The sequence below is a fragment of the Anomalospiza imberbis genome, chromosome 17 (genome assembly GCF_031753505.1).
Source record: "Anomalospiza imberbis isolate Cuckoo-Finch-1a 21T00152 chromosome 17, ASM3175350v1, whole genome shotgun sequence".
Classification (NCBI taxonomy): Eukaryota; Metazoa; Chordata; class Aves; order Passeriformes; family Viduidae; genus Anomalospiza; species Anomalospiza imberbis.
This window is the reverse complement of record NC_089697.1, coordinates 5,970,310-5,983,617: the sequence shown is the minus strand read 5'-3', so window position 1 is coordinate 5,983,617 and position 13,308 is coordinate 5,970,310. Positions and strand designations below refer to the sequence as shown.

The following is a 13,308-nucleotide window of genomic DNA, read 5'->3' as shown; positions in this document are numbered from 1 at the left end:
CCAGCCTGTGCTGTGACCCCGCGCTGCCCACCCCGGCCGGGGAGCTGGAGCTGCCCGGAGCGATGGGCTGGCAGGAGCCCATGTGATGCTGGGCTAGCGCCGCTCGCTCCCCGTCCCTCTCCCGCTCGCTCGCTCGCTGTCATGGCGACTCCCAATAATGTTACTCCCACCAACTGCAGCTGGTGGCCCATCTCGGCGCTGGAGAACAACGCGGGGAAATCCACGGAGGGGGAGGAAAATCACGACCCGACAGACCCGGCTCTCAAATCCCAGGACAGATTGGTTTTGTACCACTGGACCCAGTCTTTCAGCTCACAAAAGGTAAAGAAAATCGCTCGGCCGGGCTCTCGGGCGAGAATCACCTCCAGGTCCCAGCGCATCCCTTTGCCTCGGGAGGATGGATGGATGCACTCGGGGGACAGCGAGGGGCTCAGCCCCGTGTCTGACCGGGGCAGCAACGTGCGGCCAGGCAGATCTTTGTACCTTTGAACAGCATCTGCCCGGGGAGGGGATGGGGATGGCATGAGGACGAGGATGGGGGGTGCTCAGCCAAATCCTGCCTTTGCTTTGGTATCTTTGCTTGCACCGGGAGCCGCCTTGGTGCTTTTGTGCTCGCTGCCAGCCCCACACTGGCGTGGCCGGGAGCGCAGACAAAGGCAGAGCCGGGCCCGGGACCACCCTGCTGCTGCGGGAGGAGAGGCAGCCCCGAGCCAGGCTGGTGCCCAGGAGAGGATCCCGGACCCCAGCACGCAGCGATGATTCACCCCTCACACTGCAGCAGTGCCCTGGAAATTCTATTCCCGGGTTGCCCCAGCAAGAAATCCCGTTTTCCAGACAATAGTAAATGCTCATTTCGCAGCACGGCAGCTGTGTAGCAAAACCAGCCTTCTCCCCCGGCCCCAAACCCCCCATCATTCCTAAGCCATTAACACCGTACGGAGCATGGGCTGTTGGGAGGGGTGGAACACCAAGCTCCCCGGTGCCAGGGCCTCCCCGAGCTCCACAGCCCGGCGGGCAGGCCGGGGCAGAGGTGCCCGTTCCTGCGAGCCGACACAAAGGAGGGAGGATGCCCAATGCAGCAGGGTGGCTGCACATGGTCGGCCCTGCCGCCGTCGGCAGCACGGGACTGACGGGCTCGGGATCCGCACTGGCGGGGGATGCTCGTGCCCGGCTCCCCGCGGAATTCCCCAGGAATGTTTTGTCACCCCAGTCTGGGATCCCCCTTTGGGGTGCTGGCAGGGGGTCCCCGCGCCCTCAGGCACCGGGGTACCCTGGGACCCCGGGCTGCCTCTTGCCCAGCAGCTGCCTCCTGCCAGGCCTCCAGCTCCTGAAAGCAGCACAGGGAGCTTGGGGCTGGATACCCCAGGTGGTACTGGCTGAGGTTTATTTATCAGCTGGGAGGAAAAGGCCAGGAGTGAAATGCAGTTGAGGAACCCAGGCTTTCTCTTGTTTGACTTTAAAGGAAAAAATTAACCTGCCGGTCCTGTGAATAATTAATGACTAATTCCCCGAGAACTCTGAAGTACTCACAGAAACGCTTATATATGTTAAATTGTATTTTTAGCTGCTGCTAGTTGGATGAAAACAAGTACTTTTGCCTCATTCAGTGGTTCTGCAAATCATGGCTTTCTCACATCCCCCGTGGGTTTTTTTTTTTTTTCGTGTTTGACATACTTAGTTCATAATAGTCAGGTTTTATAACCCAGAAGCCTAAAATGCCATCCCTGAGTGCATATTCAACACCGCCTCAGGGACAGAGCAGAGCAGCAGGATCTGCCCTGGGGGCTGGCAATTGGGGTGAGAATGGTGATGGTGTCCCATATCCAGCCTCACTCCTGCCTCCTCCTGCCCCTCTGCAAGGCTGGACTCACCTTTCCCACCCCTGAGATGCGTGGGTGTCATCCCCGCAGTGCTGCTGGCAGGCCCAGGGCTGGAGGAGGGCAGGGGAAGGGGAAGGGGGAGGCAGCAGGTTTGACACAAGAGGTGTGAAGGTGCTGGGTGATGCCCTCAAGCTAATATCAGCATGGAGGAAGAGGAGGAATGCTGTGCAGGGTCACAGGGGCTGCCTGGAACGTCCCACCGAACAGAGCCTTCACCTGGTAAAGGCAGAGTCCAGTCCTGAGGGCGGGACATACCTGAGTCAGCATCCAGGTCTCCTTCAGCCAGACAGCAGCACTCACTGGGTGCACATGTAAGGCATAACATTGCTGCAGCCTTGCTTCCTCCTCTTGCTCATCCTTTTCTTCCTCAGGTATGTGTTGGGACATTCTGGGATCCACAGCAGCATCACTCCCCCAGCTGGACAGCTCCTGCCTCCCTCCACCCACTGCTGAGGGATTGGCTCTCAGCCCTCCGGCTCCTCTGCCTGTCACACAGGCCACCAGGACCAGGGAGGATGGTCCATGATTCTGAGAATACAGGATGGGTTTGGGTATCCCCTCTTTGCCAGGAAAAGAAATTCTTTTGTGGCTGCCTGGATTTTGCAGCTGTCCCATGGCAACAGCTGCTTGGCTTCTTGCAGGGCAAGCACCCTGGCGTGTTACTGTGTTTAAGTTTTAGGGAAGGGTCTGGGGGTGTAATGGGGTGGGGGGGACTGGAGACCAGCTCGGTGCGTGGGGCTGAGCCCTTTCTCCCTGGCTTCTTGCCCCAGGTGCGGCTGGTGATCGCAGAGAAGGGGCTGCCCTGCGAGGAGCGGGACGTCAGCATGCCCCTGATGGAGCACAAGGAGCCCTGGTTCATGCGGCTCAACCTGGGTGAGGAGGTGCCCGTCATCATCCACAGGGACAACATCATCAGCGACTACAACCAGATCATCGACTACATGGAGAAGAACTTCACGGGAGGTAATGCAAGGCTGGGCTGTGCCTCAGAGGAAATTCGTGTCTAGTCCGCATTCTGTTTGCTAAACGAATCCACTTTTTTCCTTTAAAGTTTCATCTTCACCCCAGAAGATCAGCAAGCCACCAGCCCTCCCCAGACTTTTATGTTTTCCCATGAAATTGAAGAATTTCCAGCAGAAACCCACTGCTGGAGGGCTCTGAGGAGTGTGGTAGCTAAGTCCCCCTTTTTCTATCCTGGAAGTCATGCTTCCAAAACAGATAATTTCTCTCGGTCCCCATGGTGCGTGGTGGCATTTCACCAGAGTCCCCTCTGGGGCACAGCCCATGGGAACACTTCTGACTTTAGGCACATCTGTGCTTTGTCCCTGGGTAATTGCATAAAGGGCCTCTGCTGAGAGAACGTGGGTGTAAGCTGTTTGCTGCTGCTCCTCTCCCTGCTTCCTCCAGGATTCCTGGGCCATTCCATGGGCAGGGGACCCTGCTGTCCCTGCTGCTGCTGTGCCTCGGAGAAAACAGCCTCTTTAAAGTCAAAACCAGCCAGCGGTGCTGAGGACCATGGGAGGATGATGTGACACAAACCCAGAGGAAGGGACAGCCAGGAGAGGGAAGCTCATATTCCCTCGGAGCAGGGCTGCAGGCCTGCTGAGCCCAGCACACTGGGATGCTGAGACAGAGCTCAGTCAGCTTTGCTCAGCAGCTGTGGTGAGCAGCCTCTCCCTGGCATCTCACACCCCTTCACCCTCATTCCCCCAGTCCTGGGGGCTGCTGGGCTGGGACACCCACCAGGCAGGCTTCAAAGCTGAGCAGGGATCTCAGGCTTTGCCATCAGGATGTTTGCCCCAGCATCCATCCCCTTGCAACAGAGACATCAAAAACATCTCAAAATAGCTCCCGAAGCAAGGGTGCCTTGCCAGCTCAGCTGCTGTCCTCTCCCGGCCCCGCCACTGTGCTGCTGCTCCGCGGAGGCACGCAGCTCGCTCCCCAGTGGGGCAGCAGGGACGGGTCCATCAGGAGAATCCCGCACCAGCAGCACGTCCTAGGGAATGGCAGCTGCTTTCCTGCCTGGCAGCAGCCCCAGCACCAAGGGACATCAGGGGGTGTCAGACCCTGCACCACTTCTCTTGGTCTTTGAGAAGGGCAGGTGGTCTGACATATGTGACAACAGGCTGTCCCCAGCAGGAGGGGGACACAGAGCTGTCCGAGTGCTGGGAAACTCCTGTCGTTGAGATTTTCCAGCCAGGAGCAGTTTCTTACCTTTTTGCTGGGAAACAGAGAGGGGAAGCTCCAGGAAAGAAGGCCCAGAGCATCCCTCCCTGCTCCATGCTCTGCTCCATCCTATCACTCAGCAGTGCAGCTGCCAAAAACATTACCAGGATGTGGCAGTGCTGATCTGAGGGGGAATCAGCCACCTTGCAGAAATGTGTACAGTTTGGAAAGGCCTTTACAAGGTATTTTTACTGAGCTATGTTTTCCCCTGGGCTAAGGGCATGGCCTTTATCAGCTGCTTACACACACTGTGGGCCAGCTATCAATAAAGGGTAGTGTGTGGAGAAATGTTTTCCTTCCCCCCAAAATAGCAGTGAATAGTGCCAATAAGCCACATTTGAGGATGCTTCTCCCTAGGACACTGCCCAGCAATGCCCAGAAACCACAGATCAGGGCAATATTTCTTCCAGGCAAGAGTGTCCTCCAAGGTCTGCACCCCCTTGCGCAGCCAGAGTGCATCAGCAGCCCCTATGTGCAGGTTGCTGTGGCATGTAAAGGCAAGTCAGGCCTTCCCAGAGAAAAACCTCCCTGGAACGTGCTGAACAACGTGGGCTGGTGGCCAGCACGCCGCTATTTCATTGTGGTTGCTCCATCTTCCTGCGGGATGGAGCAGTCCCTCTGGTTGTGCTGTTCCCAGCCTCAACCCCAGCCCATCAGGTGCTGGCCAGAAGCCCTTTGGAAGGAGCACACAAGCTATAGGCCAGTTATTGTTTCACTCATCTGGCCGCTTTTCTCGGGTGGAAAATCCCCACTTGGAGAGCTGGAGCCCAGGCAGTGCAGGCAGCGAGCAGCCCATGGCAGGGAGGAGCCACCAAAACCTCCTTTGCTCAGGGGACAGTGACACTGATGCCTATCACTGGGAACAACTCTGTGGAGCCTTCCAGCAGGGACAGTCTGGGTCAGAGCCATGAGGAGATTTCCAGGACAGGAGGTACCAAAATTTGCATGGTTCTCATCCAGCCATGGGCACCAGCAGGCACGATAATGGCAAGGCCAGATCCCTGCCAGGCTGCTTTGCCTGCAGCCCAGCTCCTGCCACCAGCAGCAGGGCTGGGCAGAGCACAGCTGTCACTTCAGGCTCTGAAACAAGGGGCTGCCCTGCTCACATCTGCCAAAGTCCTTCTGCCAGCGTGACCCAGCTCAGGTGGGGGCACCAGCACACGGAGAGCCCGGTGCTGCAGACAGGATGTGGGCAACAGAGTCCCGGTGGTGGATTTACTCACTGCCTGTGAACTGCTTTCTGCAGACACTATAAACATTAATGATCCCTTAAAAAACTGGGAGAGTTAAAAATCTTGGGGGAGACAAGAGCAAGGTTTTGCTTCTTCTGGTGTCACCTGCCATGTATTTTGAGCTGACAGTTAATAAAAGGCACGATGCAAACCACCATCCATGGAAAGTGAATAAACCCAACAAGGCAGGGAGGAGCAGAGCCAGCCAGGGCAAGGGATGTTCCTGCACCTGAGACACCAGCTGAGCATGAAGGGAAGATACACTGGGCTTCTTTGGTCATCTACTCCGATTGCCCATTTTTGGGATTTTCAAGGAAGCCCAAGAGCATGAGGTACCTCACTGCCACTGGGGTAAAGAATATGTAACTCATCCTAAACTCAGATCCCCAACTTTTAGCTCTTTTCTGCAGACCAGGAAGATTTTTCTCCCATTTTAAGAGATGTGAAATTAGAGTGTGGAGACTCAGGGCTAGCTGCACTGACCCCAGGGAACGTGAGGGCTGTGGGGCTGGGTAATGACATCCTTACACTCCCCTGTGATCCCGTGGGTTTGCCCATCTCGGGGCATGGGCTGGCTGCACTCCTGGCCGGGATGGGCAGCAGGGAGGGCGGGGGGCAGAGCGTGACAGGTTTGAGTGGAAGCTCTGCCTCAGCCAGCCCCGCTGTCTCAGCAGGATTGCACCCTGCTGTCCGGAGCAGGCTAAGGAGCCGCTAAGGAGCGCTTGAGCCCTCCCAGGTGCCGCTAACACCTGTGCCTTGGCCCTGCAGAGAACGTGCCGCAGCTGATCCCCGAGCCGGGCAGCCTGCTGCACTCGCGGGTGCTGCAGTACCGGGAGCTGCTGGACTCGCTGCCCATGGACGCCTACACGCACGGCTGCATCCTGCACCCCGAGCTCACCACCGACTCCATGATCCCAAAGTACGCCACCACTGAGATCCGCAGTAAGTCGCCTTTCCAGCGGGGCTGCCCGGGGCTCCCCAGCTCCTTTAGGCTCCACAGCCCAGCCAGCCACCGTGCCCCTGTTCATCTCCCCTTTCTGCCAAAGGACGGGGCAGAGCTGGGAAATGGCAAAGCACAGCTGATCTGGGAATTGCAGGCATCCTAGAGAGACTTCCTAACTCAGGGGGTGTCCAGGCTCCCATGGGCCGTGCACACTTCTCCTCAGCTCTTTCTGGGGCACAGGAATTTGCCCCTTTCCCTCCAGTAACTCTAAGGGCAAAGGCAGGAGAGAGCAGCCAGACTGAGTTGCAGGCTGTGGATGAATCGGCATAAGTCTGTGTACCTGACCTTCAAGTGCTCATGAAACATTGACGATGCTTAATATAACTCAATGGCAGGGATTGCTCCTGGAGAGAATTCCTCGCCAGAAAAGTGACCTTCTCAGGAGGGTATTGGCATGTCCCAGGTCTCTCCCTTCTTTTAGGCTCTGGCCCCAAGCTGAGCCCATAGAAAACAGTGTTCCCACCCCCATCCGTTTGGTGTCCTGGGTCCCAGATGGCCCTGCTGAAGTGGGATGCACTTGTGCACAGAGAGAAATAGGCAGTTCCTGAGGTGTAGCTTGTGGTCTGCCCTGCCTCTGCTGACACCCATCACAGGTAGCTTTCCCCATGTCACCAAGTGTCACCTCCACCCCCGGACCTTGGGCTGACGTAGGCCAGAGCCCAGCCCTTCCCCAAAGGGTGCTGCTGTGATGGCTTCAGCCCCCATCTGTCTCACATCACCTCCCCAGCACTCTGCCGAGGGCTCTGAACACACCTCCTTGTCCAAACCTCAGCACTGGTGGCATTTTTCCCAAGCCACCTCCCAAGGGAGGGGTACGAGCAGGTCCATGGGCTGATGGTGTCCTTCCTCCCCAGCTCATCTTCTGCACTCAGGCAATGGCTCAGCTGCCCTGTTGCAGTGCGTGTTGAGGGGAATCGATGTCGTTGTGTCCCACGGAGAGGGTGAACCGAGGTTCCAGGCTCTCCCAAGGGGAAGGAAATCAGGATGATATCCAGATCTCCATCTGAGTTGCAGCCCCAGGAGAGCTGGTTGGCAGCCTTAACAAGCACAAGCTCACGGCAGAAAACAGGGAATTTCAGCATTTTATAGCAGTGCACAGCCTGCTGCTGGCTTCCACCCCAGCCAGCCCTGGCACCTCTTGCATCAGCACACTGGCAGAGCCAAGGCCTCCCTTGTTGGAGGGAACAAGGAGGGAGAGACAGATGGTCCCTGGCAGGAAGACATTAGCCCAACTTTGGGTAATTTATGCTGTCCTTTAGGTGTTACTCTGCCTCTAGGATTCCTTTCTTCCTCTCACTGCTCCTTTCCCTCCTTTAGCTCCTTTGCACAAAGCCCTTCCCATCCTCCCTATGCCCAGAGAGGCAGAAGGGTGAGCATCTCTCCATGCTCATGATGGGCCCCACATCATGGAACTGCAGCCTCAAACACCAAGCCAGGGAGGGACAGCTTCAGCCAGGAGGGAGCACTCCCCCTGTGCCCCTCCCTGCCCCACTGCTCCGAGTGTACACCCGAGTGTGGGCAGCCAGCTTGGACCTCCCAAAGGTTCAGCCTGCTGGGGATGGAGCTGCAGGAGCCCAGGGCTGTCCTTGAAACAGCAAGCAACAGACAGAACTTCCAGCAGCTCTAGTATGAATCCAGCCGGGGAAATGAAGAGCTGAAACTCCCAGGCTGGGACTCACCACAAGGAGGGGGATTGGCCATACCTGAGATCCAGCACTGCCCTGTGAGATCCCTGTGTGCAGGGACAGCTGATGGAGCCACACGGCCTCAGACGTGGAAGCATATCAGCAGCAAGCCATGAATTTGGCCCATTTTAGCTCTCTGGGATGTTTTTTCTTGGTGCTACAGCAATATTTTAGCTGCAGGATGAGGTGATTTGCTGTCAGACACTGGTCATCCCAGCCTCTCTGTCTGTCCCCCCTAGGACATTTAGCTAACGCCACCACAGATCTGATGAAGCTGGACCATGAAGAGGAGCCACAGCTATCTGAGCCTTACCTCTCCAAGCAGAAGAAGCTCATGGTGAGTGGGTCAAAGCCACACACATCCCTGGTGCTGGGGGAACATGACCCACAGACCTGCCATGGGCACCTGATGCTTTGTGTCCCTGCATCCATTTATTCCACATTCTAACTCTGCTCTTCACCCAGGCCAAGATCCTGGAGCACGATAATGTGAACTACTTGAAGAAGATCCTTGGAGAACTTGGGATGGTGCTCGACCAGATTGAGGCTGAGCTGGAGAAAAGGAAATTGGAGTACCAAGGTAGGCACTGGGCTGTGTTTATGGGGCTTTTCCACGTGAGGCTGAGGTGCAACACCAGAAACAGCCCAAAGCTTTGCACCTGATGAACATCTCCCATGGAGCAACCACTGGTGGGTCTGGGGCTGCCTCTGAGCTCTCCTGGTTTTTGGTACACTGATGTTGTTGCAGCCATGGTCTTACCAACCTCTGGCAAACCACCCCTGCACCCCTGGACAGGGAATAGCAGGACCCCTGTCCTCATGGGTGCTCTTTGGGAGCCCCAAAGTCATCACAGGGTGATGGCAGGTGCCCTCTACCCCAGCAAGGGACTGACAGTGACTGTTGCTCTGTCTGGTTTAGGAAGGAACAGGCCAGCCCCAGGCACTTGCACCACGAGGAGCACTGGCTGCTGAAAGTGCAGAGATGGGGACACGTGCCACAGCCAAGCCCTCACATCACCAGGCTGTGGCACATCCCAGAGGAGCACGGGCAGGGAAACCCAGGAATCTGAGGGGCCCTGGAGGGGAGAGCCTTTATAAAACTTGCGTCACATGCCAGCAGGTGGGAGAGAGGGACACCAGCCATCCCTGACAGCAAACACACGGCGCTGGGAGCCTGCCGAGAGCAGCCCTGGCAGTCAGGGGTGCCTGGGCACATCTGGGCAGCGCTTGTCCTGCCATCACCCCTGGATGACGCCGTCCTTCCTCTTCTCTTCCTCACTGCTGGCAGGGCTCAGAACCCCGGCCCCGGGAGGGCTGCCAGCACCACGGTGCCAGGTGCAGAGCAGAGCCCAGACACAGTTAATGGGATGGTCCCAAAGCTGCCCCTGCCCTCGGGGGCAGCCTCGGCCCTGGGGAGCCGTGCGTCACTCTCAGGGCCACGCTGGAGGGCCCTCGGAGGTGCCAAGGGCAGACCCTGCAGGGCATCGGGCTGGGGATTTACCAGGAGCCCTGGTGTGCTCACAGTGGCATCCTGCCTTGCCCCAGTTTCCTCAAACACCCTCATTAACCAGTGTGAGGGCTAGGACAGCAGAATTCAGCTTAATGAGGTGCCTGGAGGACATCACAGGTGCCTGGAGCAGAGGGATTGCTGCTGCTGTTGCCAGCACCCAGGTGCTCCAATGCCTTCAGTCCTTTTGTGCCGCTCCTGCCCTCTGCTCGAGAACCCCAAACTCCCACATGGTGCCCATGGCCTGGTGAGGATCTCAGCAGTGGGCATGATCACCACTTTGGCAACTTCCCAGGAGCTGCAGTGCAGCAGCTCCACTCCCACGCAGCCCAGGCTGCTGGCGGTGCAGGCGGGAGGAGGGTGGGAGGTGCTGCAGGAGCACCAGGAGACCCCTGCCACAGGCCCCCCGTTCAGCTGGGACAGGCTGATCCCAGCTGGGGCTGCTGTGGATGCAAAGGGAAGAGTTGCCTTTGCCTGTGCTTCTACCCCACTCGGTGCTGGGCAAGGGTGCAAGGGGCTGCAGCAGCCACATCGGGCTCCAGACCTCAGCAGAGGTGCAAGCCCAGAGCCAGGAGAGACAGCTGGATCACAGCTCTCTCCCGAAGTCACCATCCTCACATGTGCTTTCTCCTTCACCTGCAGCAGTGTCTGGAGTGAGGCAGCTGCCCCAGCCCTGCTCCCCTCACCGCTGAGCAGAAGCACCCACAAGGTCCCCACCACACCCAAGGAGCTCTGGCTGCAGCACCCCCACAAGTTATTAGTCACTGAAAATATTTATTGATTAATTAGGCACAGACAATCTGTCCACTTGGGCAGTGCCTCCAGCAGGATTAGGCAGGCTGCCAAGCAGCTCCAAATGAGGGTTGCTAATTACCCATAATTGCCCCAGCCTGGTCCTGCAGGCAGCCCTGCGGCAGCAGTGCCTGCCCTGGGGTGCTACACTGGAGCCTCTCTTCTCTTTCCTGTTATAATAGCCACAGGACAATGAAGAGCTCCAGAATCAGGAAACTGGAGCAAAGCTGACTGAGGGTGGATTTTTGTGTGCCTTCTGATGTTCTTTACCTGCACCTTCTTTCATCTCCCTCAGCTCCATCCCAGCTCCTCGGTATTGAAAGGGCACTGAGGGAGTGCTTAACAATATCCTGGCCTGAAACTCTTTTTCCAGCCTAACAGCAGCTGGGTTTAATTTTGGATGTCTCTCTAGTGGGGTTATTTCTGGGATCACCCATTATCAGGGGCTCTTAACCCTTCAGTGTCTTTCTTCATGTCCTGCATTCACACTGAGCTCTGTCTCCCCAAAAACCTGTCTCTGGCCACAGAGGTGCTGCCAGTTTTGGTGTCCTGGAGCAGGGTCCCTGGTACAGGAGAGAGAACAAAGGCAGAACCTCCCCAGCAGCACACAAGGGAGAGCAGCCAGGCCTTCCAGCAAATGGTTTTGATTCCTGAGGATTTCTCACATCCCTAAAATAGGCCAAGTTGACGTGACACTCCTGAAACAGCTCCTGGTGCAGCCAAGGGCAGACACTGCTGCTCTCTCTGCACTGGCACAGCAGAAGGGGTCACTGCACGGCATCTTCCTTTAACGGGGGCAAAGGGCTCTTTTCCAGGGACCTCCTGGGTACAGGAGGATGCCATTTCCTGCTGCTCTTGACTTGAGGGAGAGGCAGCAGATCTGCTTTGCAGCCAGAAATTTGTATATTCACACAGGCTATAAATCATCATCTCATATTCCCAGCTTTTGGCAGCCCCATACTCTCCATCATGTAACCTGGAAGATGGGCTCTGAGCTCCTGGCCCATCAAAGAGCTGGGAAAAAACACCCCAGATCTACAAATGCTCCTGCCTATGTGGACCTTTTGAGCAAGATTTTAGGTGCTCACCAAAGGCATTCTTACCTTTGCTCTGTCTCTTCTCTCTCCAGGGCAGAAGTGTGAACTTTGGCTCTGCGGATGCGTCTTTACTTTGGCCGATGTCTTGTTAGGAGCCACCCTGCACCGCCTCAAGTTTCTGGGACTCTCTAAGAAATACTGGGAAGATGGCAGCAGACCTAACCTACAGTCCTTCTTTGACAGGATACAGAAACGCTTCGCCTTCAGGAAAGTTTTGGGAGACATCCACACCACGCTCCTCTCTGCAGTGGTACCCAATGCCTTCAGGCTGGTCAAGCGGAAACCTCCCTCCTTCCTTGGAGCCTCCTTCCTGATGGGATCTCTGGGGGGAATGGGATATTTTGCTTATTGGTACTTAAAGAAAAAATACATCTAGTGCTGACTGCTTGGTGTTTAGTTTGGTGTCTCTGTGCTGTGTGAAATTATGATGAAGCCTCAGTAACTGTAATGAAATTTGAAGCAAGGTAATGAATAATTATATTGTTTAATGTAACATTCCATAGTCTAGAAGTAGAAACCTATACTGCAAGGAAATAAGACAACAACAACAACAACAACAAAAGTGTCAACTTGTAAATGCCTTTTTTAGGTTTAGGTATTCAACTCCAGCGAGAGGCTCAAGGGTTCATGGCCTCAGCCGTGCCCACCGGGAAGTGGCACTGCCTCCAGCACCAGCCAGCTCCAGTGGGACAGACAGAATCCCAGGAGGCTTCCCGACACCCAAGTTGACTACTGGGACTTGGATACTTGGTCCTGTGCGTTTGTGTTTCCAAGTTGTTCACTGGCCACATTTCACACATGCAGGTAGTGGGGATTTTCTTCTTCTAGAAGGCGTTGTGTTGTCGTGCTCAGAAGCTTTCCTGAGAGCAGGGTGCAGTAGCTGGACACAGTCAAGGTGGATTTCTGTTCTTCAAGTATCCATTTTAAAAATTATTTTCATTAAAAGGAATATTTTTTATTGAGCTGCTCTTAGAATGTATCCACTTTCTACGTCTGGTTTTGGTGGGCTTTTTTTTAAAGAATTTAATGTCTGTCTTTAACTGCCGCACTTTTTTCTTGAGATAAATCATTTTGACTTTCATCCTGAATTCTGGCACATGAAGGAGATTATTGTTTTAAGCCTTTTGGCTCTGTCTCCTGAGTTTTCTTTCACGGATTTGCAAAGCATCTTTCACCAACTGAGCATATTTGGACTCAAAAAGTACAACCATTTTCAGAACTTTTCAGCACTTTCCTGAAGGCGCATTGGCTTTCTTCCATTGGGGGCTCTTTTCTGTCATTTCCTCGCTGTGTGTTTTCTTAGGGACACTTTGCACAGAATCACATTGATGACTTTCTTGTGCCTTTTGCATGCTGGAAAGAATAACAGGCCTCACTGCTACTCATGCTTTGGAAACTGAGATCCTCAATAAACCATATGGGAGGAGTAATGGCTTGGCATCTCTAAATGTGTTCCCCATCCTTCTGGTCCCAGTGCAAGGCATGCCCGAGGGCAGTGGGATGTGCAGGTGGATTGTGCTTTGCCTCATGTACTGCACTGGTATAAAATTTCCATGGAAATCATATGTATTTCTCTTCCAATCACTAATTTCTGTCAGCGCTCAGCCTGCTGGCTTTCCAGGCACTCCAGTGATCCCTGGGAGCTGTGCTGCATCTCGGGGCTTGGGAACGAATGCCAAGTGTGGCTGAAATAGCAGGAATTGCATTTGCCTCTGATTCAAAGGTTATCTTTATGCATTTGAAAGCAGCAAGCTTTCCCAGGACCTTTTGATACAACCTGGCAGCCACAGAATTGGGAATATTAGCAGGAATTAAAGGGGGTGAGCACATTGAGAGTGCACAATGCACACATTTATATGGTGCTTGTCATAAGGCTGGTCTGACAG

At 55.3% G+C, this 13,308-nt stretch overlaps 1 protein-coding gene across 1 annotated transcript; it reads left to right on the top strand.

The window, feature by feature from the left end:
• The first annotated feature begins 85 nt into the window (after nucleotides 1-85).
• Nucleotides 86-11,984, top strand: GDAP1L1 (ganglioside induced differentiation associated protein 1 like 1). Its single transcript, XM_068207591.1, has 6 exons — nucleotides 86-321; nucleotides 2,651-2,843; nucleotides 6,107-6,280; nucleotides 8,266-8,363; nucleotides 8,492-8,606; nucleotides 11,455-11,984. Exons 1-6 carry the CDS (start codon nucleotides 142-144, stop codon nucleotides 11,796-11,798), a joined length of 1,104 nt encoding a protein of 367 aa, XP_068063692.1. The 5' UTR covers nucleotides 86-141; the 3' UTR covers nucleotides 11,799-11,984.
• Nucleotides 11,985-13,308: the final 1,324 nt, after the last annotated feature.

Coding starts and splice junctions, on each gene's coding strand:
- GDAP1L1 (XM_068207591.1), top strand. CDS start 142: ATGGCGACTCCCAATAATGTTACTCCCACCAACTGCAGCTGGTGGCCC. Junction 322..2,650: donor AGTCTTTCAGCTCACAAAAG/GTAAAGAAAATC, acceptor TTCTTGCCCCAG/GTGCGGCTGGTGATCGCAGA. Junction 2,844..6,106: donor GGAGAAGAACTTCACGGGAG/GTAATGCAAGGC, acceptor TTGGCCCTGCAG/AGAACGTGCCGCAGCTGATC.